At 46.4% G+C, this 14,151-nt stretch overlaps 3 protein-coding genes, 1 non-coding gene and 1 pseudogene across 12 annotated transcripts in view; 1 reads left to right on the plus strand and 4 right to left on the minus strand.

Annotated features, from left to right (window-relative positions):
- The window catches only part of PRPF40B (pre-mRNA processing factor 40 homolog B), a 74,936-nt gene that overhangs the window by 33,710 nt on the left and 27,075 nt on the right, over window positions 1-14,151 (minus strand). The window lies entirely within an intron of this gene.
- The window catches only part of FAM186B (family with sequence similarity 186 member B), a 44,824-nt gene that overhangs the window by 12,368 nt on the left and 18,305 nt on the right, over window positions 1-14,151 (plus strand). For all 7 annotated transcript variants that reach the window (XR_010113880.1, XM_063610504.1, XM_063610503.1 and 4 more), the window contains 4 exons: window positions 538-763; window positions 1,696-1,878; window positions 3,912-5,580; window positions 6,101-6,293. Coding sequence is in view for 6 of the 7 variants with exons in the window: in XM_055294987.2 (XP_055150962.2) it covers window positions 538-763; window positions 1,696-1,878; window positions 3,912-5,580; window positions 6,101-6,293 (2,271 nt within the window). In the remaining variant the exon portion in view is untranslated. The remainder of the gene's footprint in view (window positions 1-537; window positions 764-1,695; window positions 1,879-3,911; window positions 5,581-6,100; window positions 6,294-14,151) is intronic.
- On the minus strand, window positions 9,360-10,996 carry LOC129491920 (Parkinson disease protein 7 homolog; annotated as a pseudogene).
- Window positions 9,839-11,233, minus strand: LOC129491921 (DNA-directed RNA polymerases I, II, and III subunit RPABC4-like; the record flags this gene model as incomplete). The annotated part of the gene is made up of 1 exon (XM_063611507.1): window positions 9,839-11,233. A coding segment is annotated over one exon (186 nt), but the record flags the coding sequence as incomplete, so codon positions are not given.
- LOC129492355 (U6 spliceosomal RNA) lies at window positions 12,092-12,201 on the minus strand. The gene has a single exon (XR_008660817.1). It is a non-coding gene; the product is annotated as a U6 spliceosomal RNA (small nuclear RNA).

Consider the following 14,151-nt stretch of genomic DNA (forward strand, 5'->3'; position numbering starts at 1 on the left):
CAGAATCTGTTCTTGGCAACCCTCCAGAATCCCCCAAGCTGAGCCCAGGAAGTTCATAGGAGTTGGGGAAATGGCCAAAGGTTCAAACCACCCTGTACACGAGGCTCTAGTACATTTTTTACTTGAGCCTCTGATCCTAAAGTTTCTTGGGGCCTCGCTTTCCCAAGCTTCTGTTGCCTGTGGATCCTTGTGAGGAAAGACATCCAGAAACCCCCAGCAACCTCTGAAATTCTAAAGAAATGTTTGCTGTGGGGTTTTGGTATTCTATCCTTTCTTGACCTTCTTAATAATCACAATGATAATAAAGCTACCACTTTTGTGTAATGTGCCAGGTACTATTAAAAGCACTTTAAAATATTTAATTCATTTAATCCTTACAGAAACCCTGTGACATAGGTACTATAATAATTCCCACTTTAAATATAAGAAAACTGAAACCCAAAGAGGCTAAGCGACTTGTCCAAGGTCACGCTGCTAGCATGTGGCTTCTGGCTCAAGTCCACAGCCCTAACACTACAATCTGCTGCTTCTCTATAGGATATTTCTACCCAACTCTCAGACATTTTGGACAAAGTCAATTGTGTCATCAACCGCTTCCAGGAAGAATTAGGATATGATTTAAAAGAAAATGCCAAATCTCAGCAGACAGATCCAAAGGGCAAGAAGAGATTCATCTTGCTGGAAAAAATTGCCTCCTTCTCCAAAGATGCTAAGACGAAGGAGAAGCACCTGTATGATATTCTCTGCTGGCTGGGTGACTGGGGTGAGATTGCAGGCTGGGCACCATGCCTCCTCTGGGAGGGGAGTGTGGGTGGCAAGCACAGGGACGGCACAGGACACATCCCCTTCTCCAGTGAAGCATTCCACCACTCGTGCCACAGCACATCACCTCCACGCTCCTGAGGGGCAGACACAGAAGTGTCCAAACATCACAGATCGACATTAGCTGAATATATGATGAAGCCTAAGTCATGGGTCCATTATGACATCTCATTTTTGTGCAGGATAGAAACTAAATTTGAACCCACATTAGCTATTTTATAGAGCACCCCTGGGTGATATTCAAAGCACTGAATGACCTTTACTGCATGGGCCCTGATGCCAGCTGTGAGCAACTGGTACAGCCATTTGGGTGTGGGCCAGCTGCATTAAACCCTAAAGCTAAGTGCTATCCCCCACTCAGCTCAGAGTCATCCCATCACGGGACCCGTGTGCTGTGTGCTGGATGCTCCCGTGTTGGAAGAAGATGGTATTGGGATGTGCCTTGCCCCCCGCATACTACCCCATGCTTGGAAGCTCTTAGTTCAGTGGTCCCTCAGCTGCCCTCAAGACTGACAGAGCTGTTGATTCTGCTTAATTAATTCAGTTGTCCAGATGTTGGACCAGGCAATGAATGGGCATAGAGCAGTAACAAGTCAGATACCTCCCTGCTGTACAGACAATACTATTTAATGTCCATTGTGAATTTCTACATGGCAGGCCTCATGTTAACTGTTCCACATGTATTATCTCATTTAATCTTCACTCAGTTCTTTTATAGGGAAGGACACTGAGGCTCAGGGGTATAAGTGACTTGCCAACATCACATAGCTAGTAAGAGGTAAAATCAATGTGACTTCACAGCCGCCGTAACCCCTGTGCTATAGGGCTGTCTGTGTCCCCCTGGAGGACAGACTGCTCCCATCCCTTCTCCAGGTGACACTCTGACCCATGAGATCGGGCCCAGGAAGAGTGAAGAGGAAGAAGCAGCTCTGGACGAATGGATTGAAGTGACGGAGAAAGTGTTACCGCTCTCCCTCATTGCCACCAAAAGAGGCATGGAGTCACTCACTGCCCTTTGCTCCACTCTCATTGAAGGACAAAAGAAAAGGTCACAAGGTAGGTTCTAGGAGCACCTGGCCAGGGAGCTAGGTGGGGATGGGGTGGAGCCATGGCAGGGGAAGTCAGAGGCTGGGCCTGGGGTCTTTCTGATTCTCCTCCATCACACAAGTTTGATTTGAGATGGATGGGCAGTGGTGAGGGGCTGGGGGTTGAGCCCAGGCCGAGCACTGAGCAGCTCTGAGCTGTTCTTCCGTGCTAAGGGAGGTGTGATGTGGAGACAGGTCTCTGGCGTGCTCACTGGAGCTGTGGCCTCACGTAGGTTCTGAGGAACAATGCTGGGAGGCCAGGAGGGATAGAGTTAGCAGCTAGAACCTGCGGACCATCCTCTCCTCACTCCAAACCCAGCAACAGAGCCAGGAAGGTTGGGGAGGCTCAGCCAGAGGCTGCTGCAGAGGTGGTCCATCAGCAAATAGCTGAACCTTGGCTTTTTACTCCCATCAACATTAGGAGAACCTGAGATTATCGAACTCATACATTTTGTAGATGAGAACATTGAAGCTCAGAGAAGAGAAGGGACCACAAGGAAAGGCTGTGGCCCCACACATAGGTTTTCTGGCTTCTTAATCTCACTCAAGAGTTTGAATTGCATCTCTGTCAGTTTCTGGTTGTATCACTTTGGGCAAGGACTTCATCTCTCTGAGCCTCAGTTTCCTCATATATAAACAGAAGAGGATACTGCCTAGCTCCAGGTTTGTGGGGAGGCTTCTACATGGTGTGAGGTGTCTGACACCATGCTTGGAACATGCTCAGGGTTTAATTAACAATAGTTAACCATCAGCATTTACCATTGTTGCTCATGGCCAGCCTCATTATCAATCAAGTAAGGTCAGCAGGAGGGAGAAGGCAGGGAAAAGTGGATAAGGAAACAATCTCTTCTGCAATCTGTACCGTACTATGTCTTCAAATACACTTATTGTATACTTAGACCCTCGCTAGATTATAAACTTATGAATGGTAAACACTGTGTCTTTCTTTCTTTTTAGGGATGATTTATTGAGCACTTACTAGGTACCTGTTACTGCACTTGGCACTAAACATGCATAATCTAAGTCCTATGACATAGATTCTATGATTATCCCCATTTTTCACATTGGGAAACTGAGAAGTTAGGAAAATTGCCCAAGGCAAATCAGAAAGATGGGATTCAAACCCAAGTTATCTTATTGCAGAATCTAAACTCTGGACCACTAGGCCACATGGCCTCTCTGACAATATGAGCTAGATGCTAGCCCAACTTCAGTATCCCTTCATTTTTATATTTCCTCTACCCCTCATCTGAAGTTAGCATTGTTTCTTCCACCAGTGATGTTTATTAAATAGGCAGATGAATGGATGCTCCAAGGTAATCACTCCACCAGCTCTATACATACTAGGTCCAAGGGGGTACAATGACCACCGTGACCCAGCCTTTAAGAAACTGAGATCTGCTAATGGCAGTCACAATCTGTGTGTAGCGCATTTTCCTGGGGAGAGAGGGTCTGCTGCTTTCCTCAGAGTATCAAAGGGATCCCCCAAATGGAAAAAGACATTAGTTATTTAAAAAAATATATAAAACATGTGAACAGTTGGAGGACCATGTGATAAATTCTCCATAAGCACAGTCCACTGCTAACGGGAAAGGGAAACCAGGCTTTCTAGATGGGTGTAAGGGGTTTAAGTAGCTGACAATAGGAGGCAAACATACTGAGGCTGGGAAGTGGCATGATTAGAAAAATAACTCTACCCCAGGAGAACATGGAAGACCAGGAGGATGCTGCAGTAAGCTGTGCTTGATTGCCTACGCCAGGCCCTTCTGGTCTCTGCAGGTGCTGTGGAGCTGGCCGACCCTGAGCCTGGGCTCTGGGCAAGCTCTTCACTCAGCAGAGGTCTGTCCTGACAGCACCGTCCCTGGCCCCACATACAGCCCCAGCTCCATACTCTCGCCAAATCCCTAAGGGGGTTGCCATTTTGGCCCTGCAGGGTTTGCAGAATCAATGCAGTCCTTGGGACCCATGAGAAATCATTGACTTTTTTCTCTCCACCTCTCCCAGTGTCCAAACGCACCTTCTGGCAGGGCTGGCAGGGAAGAAGCCCACAGACATCTCCATCCCACCCTCAGCCACTGGGCCCAGAACAGATGCTCCAGGACCAGCATACCATGAACACGAAGGCCTCGGAGGTGACGTCCATGCTGCAGGAGCTCCTGGACTCTACCATGTTCAGCAAGGGGGAGGTCAGGGCCATCAGGTACATGGCTACTGTGGTGGAGAACCTCAACAAGGCCTTGATCCTCCAACACAAGGAGAACAGGAGCCTGGAGACCAAATACAGACACCTGCAAATGCAGGCAACCAAAGAGCTCAGCAGCCAGAGGCTGCACTTCCAGCAGTTTGTGGAGGTCCTTGAGAGCAGGAGGGATGCTCTGCTGAAGCAGGTAGAGATCTTAGGGGGAAGGTACCATGACCTTCTCCTGACGAAGCAGGCCTTGGAGTTCCAGCTGAAGAAGGCTCAGACTGCTACGGGTCAGGCAGAAGACCCAGCTGAGGTTTCTGTTGACTCCCCGGGTCCCTCTGACAGAGAGACCCTCCCAAGGAAAGAAACAGTCACGGAGGAAAGCCAACAGGAACAGATGAAGGAGGAGCAGTTGTTCTCGCCACTTCCCCCAAGTCCCATGGCCACGATGCGGGACAGTGGTGCTATAGCTGCAGGGCACCAGCCACTTTCCACCATGACTGTGCACTCGAGGGTCGCAGATGTGTTCAGCAGCAAGGACACTGAGAGCCTTGAGCCTGTGCTTTTACCCTTAGTAGATCGCAGGTTTCCTAAGAAATGGGAAAGACCGGTGGCAGAAAGCTCAGGCCACAAAGACAAAGACCAGGAGGACTACTTCCAGGAGAAGGGAGGACTCCAAATTAAGTTCCAATGTAGCAAGCAGCTGTCTCTGGAGAGCTCCAGGCAGGTGACCTCTGAGAGCCAAGAGGAGCCCTGGGAGGAGGAATTTGGCTGGGAGACGCGGAGGCAGCTGTGGCTGGAGGAGGAGGAGATGTGGCAGCAGCGGCAGAAGAAGTGGGCCCTGCTGGAGCAGGAGCACCAGGAGAAGCTGCGGCAGTGGAAGCTGGAAGACCTGGCCAGGGAGCAGCAGCGGAGATGGGTCCAGCTAGAAAAGGAGCAGGAGAGCCCAGGGAGAGAGCCGGAGCAGCTAGGGGAGGATGTGGAGAGCAGGATCTTCACACCCACCAGTCGACGGAGGGACTTGGAGAAGGCAGAGCTATCATTAGTGCCTGCCCCAAGCCAGACCCAATCTGCTCACCAAAGCAGGAGGCCACACTTGCCCATGTCTCCTAGTACCCAGCAGCCTGCCCTGGGAAAGCAGAGACCTATGAGTTCAGTGGAGTTTACCTACAGACCACGGACCCACCGAGTTCCCACAAAGCCCAAGAAATCTGCCTCCTTTCCTGTCACTGGGACATCCATCCAAAGGCTGACCCGGCCCTCTTTGCAGATATCCCCTGCAACTCTTAAGGAGAAGGTGTACCACATGGACATGGAGGCCCAGAGGAAGAACCTGCAGCTCCTGAGTGAGGAGTCTGAGTTGAGGCTGCCCCACTACCTGCGCAGCAAAGCGCTGGAGCTCACCACCACCACCATGGAGCTGGGCGCGCTCAGGCTGCAGTACCTGTGCCATAAGTACATCTTCTATAGATGCCTCCAGAGCCTCCGGTAGGTCCTCCCTGGAACCCATCTGGCACCCACCCGCTGCAATATGTGGGCAGAGCCTAAACCAAGTGGGAGAGAAGGAACACAGGGCAAGGGGGGATGGGGAGAGCCACCCCAGGCCTGGACAGGGTCTCCTGAGTGGGGGCCTGGAAAGCAAGTCTGGCCTGGGTCCTTGGGCTACGCTTGAAGATGTGGGAAGAAGGGCACTGCTCGCTGCTCTCCCTGTAGTGGGCTTTTCCTCTAAGCAATTCCCTCTCTCTTCCTCTCTTCCCGTGGCCCTGTCCATCATCCACCTAATGTGCTCCCCTGTCTTTCCTTTCTCTTCCTGTTTCATCCCAGCCCCGAGGCTCCTCACTCGATACCACCTCCCACTTTTCTCTGCCCCATTTTCCCCAGCTCTCACCAGCCTCCATTTCTCTTTTTGCTCTAAGGAATTAAAGAAAACAAAGTCATCTCTGGTTAACAGACTTGGGGGATAGAGGAGGCCTCTCCACCCCCTAAATCGCTTCTCCTCTCTTCCCAGGCAAGAAGCAATCAACCACGTACAAATCGTGAAAGAAACGAAGCCTTCCTACAAGGCCCAGAACCTCTACATCTTCCTGGAAAACATTGACCGCCTGCAGAGTCTCAGGCTGCAGGCCTGGACGGACAAGCAGAAGGGCCTGGAGGAGAAGCGCCGAGAGTGCCTGAGCAGCATGGTGACCATGTTCCCCAAGGTGGGCCTCCCGCCCCGACCCCCGCCCCACTCTGCCTCCTGGGGTCAGCACAGCCAGTCGGCTTGGGGCCCGAAGTGAACCTGTGGGGATGTGGCTGAGACTGTGGGACCAGGGGCAGAAGAGAAAGGAGAAGGCAGGATAAAGCCTTTGCACCAGGGAGAGGTGAAGGTAGGTGGCGGCCTGAGCATGGGGGTGGGCGGCTTTCAAATCTGTTTCTGGGGAGAGCAACCCAGAGAGAGAGAGACGTCTCTTCAAAAAGATCTGTAGAAGAGAAGATTTCTTCTGGAGAAGAGGGGGCAGCTGGATCCTGCAGTCCTGGCTCTGGGCTGTGATTCTCCCTCCCCTGTGGTTCTCCGTGCCCTGCTCCTGTCAGTCTGGTAGCTCTCCAGGCTTGGTGCACAGCCGTCATCTTCACTGTTTTACAGGGACTTGCTTTGCTTCTCCCTGAATCAGCTCCTTGGCTTTCTAGATTCCAGGTCTCTTCTTCCTTGGTTCACTTCCTCGTTTTAGTAGAGTCCCTCCTCCACTCACTGTCTGACAACAGTTGCATGGGAGGTTAAGTCACTGAGACCCTGGTTGTCTGAAAATGTCTTTACTTAATATCTGTCCTCACTCTTAATTGACTGTTTGCTTTGATGTGGAAGTCTAGCTTAGAATCCATTTTCCCTCATAATCCCTCAAAATGTGTTTGTTTTGAGACGGAGTCTCGCTCTTTTGCCCAGGCTGGAGTGCGGTGGCACAATCTTGGCTCACTGCAACCTCCGCCCCCCAGGTTCAAGCGATTCTCCTGCCTCAGTCTCCCGAGTAGCTGGGATTATAGGTACCCACCACCACACCTGGATAATTTTTGCATTTTTAGTAGAGACGGGGTTTCACCATGTTGACCAGGCTGGTCTTGAACACCTGACCTCAAGTGATCCACCTGCCTTGGCTTCCCAAAGTGCTGGGATTACAGGCGTGAGCCACCACACCTGGCCACAATTTTTATTATTTATTATTTATTTAAAATAAGTTTTATTGTATATATTTAAGGTTTATAACATGACATTATAAGATACATATATAGTAAAATGGTTACTATATAGTAAAATTTGTAATTGAAACAAATTAACATATCCATCATCTCACATAGTTGCCATTTTTCACTCTCCTCTGGCAAGGGCAGTAGTAATCTACTCATTTGGCAAAATTCCTGAATACAATACACTATTAACTATAATCCAACACATAGAGCTTTCAGTTTCTTAGTCCTATGTATTTGCTACTGTGTATCCTTTGGTCTATGTCACCCCATTTCCTCCCACCCCCACTCCAATTCTGGTAACCACTGTTTTATTTTCTGTCTCCTCAATTTGGCCTTTTGTTTTTTTTAGATTTCACATATAAGTTAGATCATGCGATATTTTTCCTTCTATGCATGGCATATTTCACTTAGCATAATTTCCTCCGGGGCCAACCATATTGTGGCAAATGGCAGGATCTCCTCCTTTTTTAAGGCTGAATAATAGTCCACTGTATATACCGTTATGCATCACTTAACGATGGGGTTGTGTTATGAGAAATGTGTTGTTAGGCAATTTTTTGTTGTGTGAACATTATAGGGTATACTTCCACAAACCTCGATGGGATAGCCTGCTACACACCTAGACTATATGGTGTAACCTATTGCTGCTAGGCTACAAATCTGTGCAGCATGTGGCTATTCTGAATACTGTAGGCAGTCAGAACACAATGGTGAATACTTGTGTATCTAAATGTAGAAAAGGTACAGTAAAGATATGGTATTATAATCTTATCAGACCATGGTCATATATGTGGTCCATCATTTACTGAAATGTTGTTATGCAGCGCACGACTGTATATACTAGAGTTTCTTTCATTTGTCCACTGATGGGCACCTCGGTTGTTTCCGTATCTTGGCTACTGTAATACTGCAATGGACATGGGAGTCCAGATATCTTTTCAAGGTGGCAATTCTGTTCCTTTGGGTATATACCCAGAAGAGAATCCCTGGGTCATAGTAATTTCATTTTTAATTTTTTTAGGAGCCTCCATACTGTTTTCCACAATGGCTGTACTAATCTACCTTCCTATGAATAGTGCACAGGGTTCCCTTTTCTTCACACCCTTGCTATCGCCTGTCTTTTTGATAATAGCCCTTCTAGCAATGTGAGGTGAGGTGATAGCTCATTGTGGTTTTGAGTTGCATTTCCCTGATGATTAATGATGCTGAGCACCTTTTCATATACTTGTTGGCCATTTTTATGTCTTTTTTTTTTTTTAAAGACATCAAGTTTATTAGAGCAACAGTGTGCAACAGAATGGCTGCTCCACAGACAGAGCAGGGCTGTCCCATAGGCAGAGTGGCCCAGAGTATTTATGTCTTTTTTGGATAAATGTCAATTGAGGTCCTTTGACCCTGCTTTTTTTTTTTTTTTTGACGGGGGTCTCACTATATTGCCCAGGCTGGTCTTGAACTCCTGCTCTGCCTATTTTATTATTTTTAGTTTGCTAAATGCCTTGTTTATTCTGCAAACAAGGCTTAGAAAAAAAAATGTACCGACACACTTTGTAGGTTGAGAAATCTCTGTGTAGTTGTGACTTCACAACTATACTTCGGCAAAAGCAGTAATGACGGTGGCTTCTGAACACGTTAATCTACCATTGTTTTGTCTAGAGCGAACACAGTGAGAATGGATTCCTAATGGCCTGTTTCTCTAAGTGATCGTCACATTTCGCTGCTCTAGTCTTTTTTTATTTTTATTTATTTTTTTGAGACGGAGTCTCGCTCTGTCGCCCAGGCTGTAGTGCAATGACGCGATCTCGGCTCACTGCAAGCTCCGCCTCCCAGGTTCACGCCATTTTCTGCCTCAGCCTCCCGAGTAGCTGGAACTACGGGCGCCCACCACTACGCCCGGCTAATTTTTTTGTATTTTTTAGTGGAGACGGGTTTTCACCGTGTTAGCCAGGATGGTCTCCATCTCTTGACCTCGTGATCCGCCCGCCTCGGCCTCCCAGAATGCTGGGATTACAGGCGTGAGCCACCGCGCCCAGCCACTTGCTGCTCTAGTCTTTAAGAACAAGTGGAGCCTTCACTTGAGCTGCCATCTCCTTGCTGCTCAGGGCTTCAACAATTGTAAGCACAAACTCAAAGCTGGTCCTAGGCCCTGGGCTTGTAAGAATTTCAGGCTGTCCGTTTCCACATGATTCTCAGAGTAGGTGTAATGACTTCCATTCATCACTTTGTGCTTAGCGAGCGGGAGTGTTGTAACTTTACTTCCAAAACTGATTTCATGAGCCATCAGAGCAGTAGGACCTGCACAGACCGTGGCTATAAGGCCCTTCTGGTTTTCCTGCTCCTTAGTATCTCCTTCACAGAAGCAGACTCAGATAAATTCTGTGCACCCAAATTACCTCCTGGTAGAACTACTATGTCATATGGTCCCTCTTTTTTTGCAACTTCAAGACTGGCATCATCAGGACAAATGAAAACATCAAGGCTACACTGTACTGGGTCTTTTCCAGCCAGACCTGCAATGGTGACCTTAATCCCAGCTCACCTCATGACATCTACAGGATGACTGTCTCCATTTCCTCTGCTCCTTTAGCCAAAAACTCAAAATAATAATAATTTAAAAATCAGGTTATATGTTTTCATGTTATTGTAGAACTATTTTATACTAAGACTTTAATTTATACAATGTGAATTTTCCTAACAATAATGTGAGCATATTTTCATGTACTTATTTGTCATCCATTTATCTCCTCTGGCAAAGCGTATTATTGGGTTGTAAAAATTCATCCCATATTCTGGATGCAAGTTCTATACCAGATCTGTATTTCGTGGATATTATCTTTCAGTCTGCAGCATTCCTTTTTTTTTTTTTTTTTTGAGACAGAGTCTTGCTGTGTTGCCCAGGCTAAAGTGCAGTCATGCTATCTTGGCTCACTGCAACCTCCACCTCCTGGGTTCAGGCGATTCTCATGCCACATCCTCCCGAGTAGCTGGGATTACAGGCACCCGCCACCACGCCTGGCTAATTTTTGTATTTTTAGTAGAGACAGGGTTTCACTACGTTGGCCAGGCTGGTCTCTAACTCCTGACCTCAAGTGATCTGCCTGCCTCAGCCTTCCAAAGTGCTTGGGAGTCTCGCTCTGTCGCCCAGGCTGGAGTGCAGTGGCGTGATCTCGGCCCACTGAAACCTCCACCTCCTGGGTTCAAGCGATTCTCTTGCCTCAGCCTCCCAAGTATCTGGGATTACAGGCATGCGCCACCATGCCCAGCTAATTTTTGTATTTTTAGTAGAGATGGGGTTTCACTATGTTGGCCAGGCTGGTCTCAAACTCCTGACCTCTGGTGATCCACCCACCTTGGCCTCCCAAAATGCTGGGATTACAGGTGTGAGCCACCACACCCGGCCTGTGTAAGATATTTTGAGAGCAAGAGAGACCAACCACATTCACATAACTTTTATTATAGTATATTGTTAACATTGTTCTATTTTGTTATTGTTATTAATCTCTTATTCTGCCTAATTTAAAAATTAAACTTTATCATAGTTAAGTATATACAGGAAAAACAGTGTATAAAGGGTTTGGTACTGAGGTTTCAGGCGTCCACTGGGGTTCTTGAAATGTATCCCCCGAGGATAAGGGGGAACTACTGTATGCAAAACCGAAAGCTATACAACAATGAGAAACATTAAGAGGGAAATTCAGGTGTAAGTGAAGACATTCTTCTGAATTCCCAGGTTTCACTGAGCATCAAAACCCACCAATCTTTCAGTCATTTTCTTGAATATTATTCTGTATACACATTCTCTGCATCTGATTGGATCCCTGGATTTTATTTCATTTTCTGCATGACATTCTCCACAGATATATATCATTGGCTGCTGCTTTGGGGGTTGAATGTCCTGGGTGTCATTGTGAGCCCCCTTTTACTGAGTGTCTTTCTAGTTTTGGCCCAAGTACCCACCACAAACTCCAACCCACCAATTCCCTACCTACCCAGCACTGAGAAATGGCATCTTAATAATATTTATTCTTTCAATTCATGAGCATGCTGTATCTCTCCATTTATGTCTATTTATTTCAGTTTTATAGGTTTATTATTCAAATACTCTGAAGCTCTGTAATCAGGTGCATACATATTTAAGATTGTTTATGTACTCTTGAAAATTTGACCTTTACTATTTATTTTTATAGAGATGAGGTCTCACTGTTGTCCAGGCTGGTCTCCAAATCTTGCCCTCAAGCGATCCTGCCACCTTGACCTCCCAAAGTATTGGGATTATAGCATGAATCACCTTACCTGGCCCAAAATTTGGACTTTTATCCTTATGAAATGGCCCTCTTTCTTCTTTTTTTTTTGAGATGGAGTCTCGCTCTGTCATCCAGGCAATGCAGTGGCACCATCTTGGTTGGCTCACTGCAAACTCCACCTCTCAGGTTCAAGTGATTCTTGTGCTTCAGCCTCCCGAGTAGCTGGGATTACAGGCGCCTGCCACCACACCTGGCTAATTTTTGTATTTTTAGTAGAGAGGGGGTTTACCATGTTGGCCAGGCTGGTCTCCAATTCTCAACCTCAGGGGATCCGCCCACCTGGGCCTCTCAAAGTGCTGGGATTACAGGCATGAGCCACCCACACCCAGCCGTTTGTTTCTAATTATATTCCTTGCTCTTCAGTGTACATCAATATTGATATAGTCACTGCAGCTTTTTAAATATTTTTTACTATTTGCATGGTATACCTTCTTCCACTCTTTCACTGTTAATCTCTGTGTCTATATATTATTTATTTATTGGAACACTTCATGAATTTGTGTGTCATCCTTGCACAGAGGCCATGCTAGTAGTCTTCTCCGTATTATTCCAATTTTAGTATATGTGCTACCAAAGTGAGCACTGTGTCTCTATATTTAAATTGGGTTTTTAATTGATATCTTATAGTTGGGTCTTGCTTTTTTATGCAATCTGTCAATCTCTGCCTTTTATTTGGTGGTTTTAGGCTATTTATATTTGATGTGATTATCAACACAGTTGGGTTTAAATATATAATTTGCTCTTCATTTCTATTTGTCTCATCTGTTCTGTTTTTTTTTCCCCTCTTTTCCTGCCTTCTTATGGAGTAACTGAGCTTTTCAAGTAAATTCATCTTATCTCCACTCCTGACATACTACATATTAGCCATACCTCTGTTTTGTTATTTTTTATTTTTATTTTTTGAGACAGAGTCTCTCTCTCTTCCCCCCAGGTTGGAGTGTGGTGGTGCGATCTCAGCTCACCATAACCTCCGCCTCCTGGATTCAAGCGATTCTCGTGCCTCAGCCTCCTGAGTAGCTGGAATTACAGGCGCCCGCCACCATGCCTGGCTAATTTTTTTGTATTTTTAGTAGAGACAGGGTTTTGCCATGTTGGCCAGGCTGGTCTCGAACTCCTGGCCTCATGTGATCCACCCGCCTCAGCCTCCCAAGGTGCTGAGATTACAGGTGTGAGCCACCATGCCCAGCCTGTTTTGTTATTTTATTTTTATTATTATTATTTTTTTGAGACAGAGTCTCACTCTGTTGCCCAGGCTAGAGTGCAGTGGCATGATCTTGGCTCACTGCAACCTCCACCTCCCAGGTTCAGGAGATTCTCCTGCCTCAGCCTCCTGAGTAGCTGAGATTATAGGTGCACACCACCACGCCCGGCTAATTTTTGTATTTTTAGTAGAGACTGGGTTTCACCATGTTGGTCAGGCTGGTCTCGAACTCCTGATCATGTGATCTGCCCACCTCGGCCTCCCAAAGTGCTGGGATTACAGATGTGAGCCACTGCACTCTAGGGTTTACAATATAAATCTTTAACTTATCATCGTCTACTTTCAAATAATATTATTTCATGTGTAAGAACCTTACAATAGTATACATCTATTTCTTCCCTCCTGGCCTTGTCCTACTGTTGTCATACATTTTGCCTCTATGTAACTTACAAATCCACGAATGCAGTTGGCCCTCTGTATCTATGGGTTCTGCATCTGTGGATTTAACCAACCACAGGTCAAAAATATTTGGAGAAAAAAATAGATGGTTGTGTCTGTGCTGAAGACGAACAGACTTTTTTTCTTGTTATTCCCTAAACAGTATAACAACTATTTAGATAGTATTTATATTCTATTAGATATTATAAGTCATCTAGAGACCATTTAATATATACAGGAGGATGTGGGTGGGTGATATGCAAACACTGCACCATTTTATATAAAAGCATGTGAGCATCCACAGATTTTGGTGCCTGTGAGGAGTCCTGGAGCCAATACCCCATGGATAGCAAGGGACAACTGTACATTGTTATTACTTTTCCCTTAAGCAAAGGGAAAATAATAATCTATTTACCCCCACACTTAACATTTCCAGTGCTCCTTACTCTTTTGTGTAGATCCAAATGTATTTCGGGTATCATTTTCCTTCTGCTTGAAGGATTCCTTTAACATTTCTCACTGCTCATCTGCTGGTGATGAATCCTTTCAGCTTTGGTGTCTGAAAAGGTTTATTCAGCTTTCAGTTTTGAAAGATGTTTTTGCTGGATGTAGAATTCTAGGTGGGCAGTTTTTTCTTTCGGTATTTTACAGATGTGAACACAAACTTCCCAGGGATATATGAGCTCTGAGGATGGTTCTGCCTGTTCTTGCCCAGTGATTCTTCCCCCAGCCTTGGTGGTTTCCTCCCAGGCCTGCACAGAGACTTAACGGGACCCCTCTGCCGAGCTTTGGAGATTCCTTGCCGTGTGGCTTCCTCCTCTCTGGCACTCTGATTTTCAAATTCTAGTCACCTTGGCTTCCCTGATCCCCAAATGCTGTCTCCTCATCTCAGCA

The sequence above is a fragment of the Symphalangus syndactylus genome, chromosome 10, assembly GCF_028878055.3.
Source record: "Symphalangus syndactylus isolate Jambi chromosome 10, NHGRI_mSymSyn1-v2.1_pri, whole genome shotgun sequence".
Lineage (NCBI taxonomy): Eukaryota > Metazoa > Chordata > Mammalia > Primates > Hylobatidae > Symphalangus > Symphalangus syndactylus.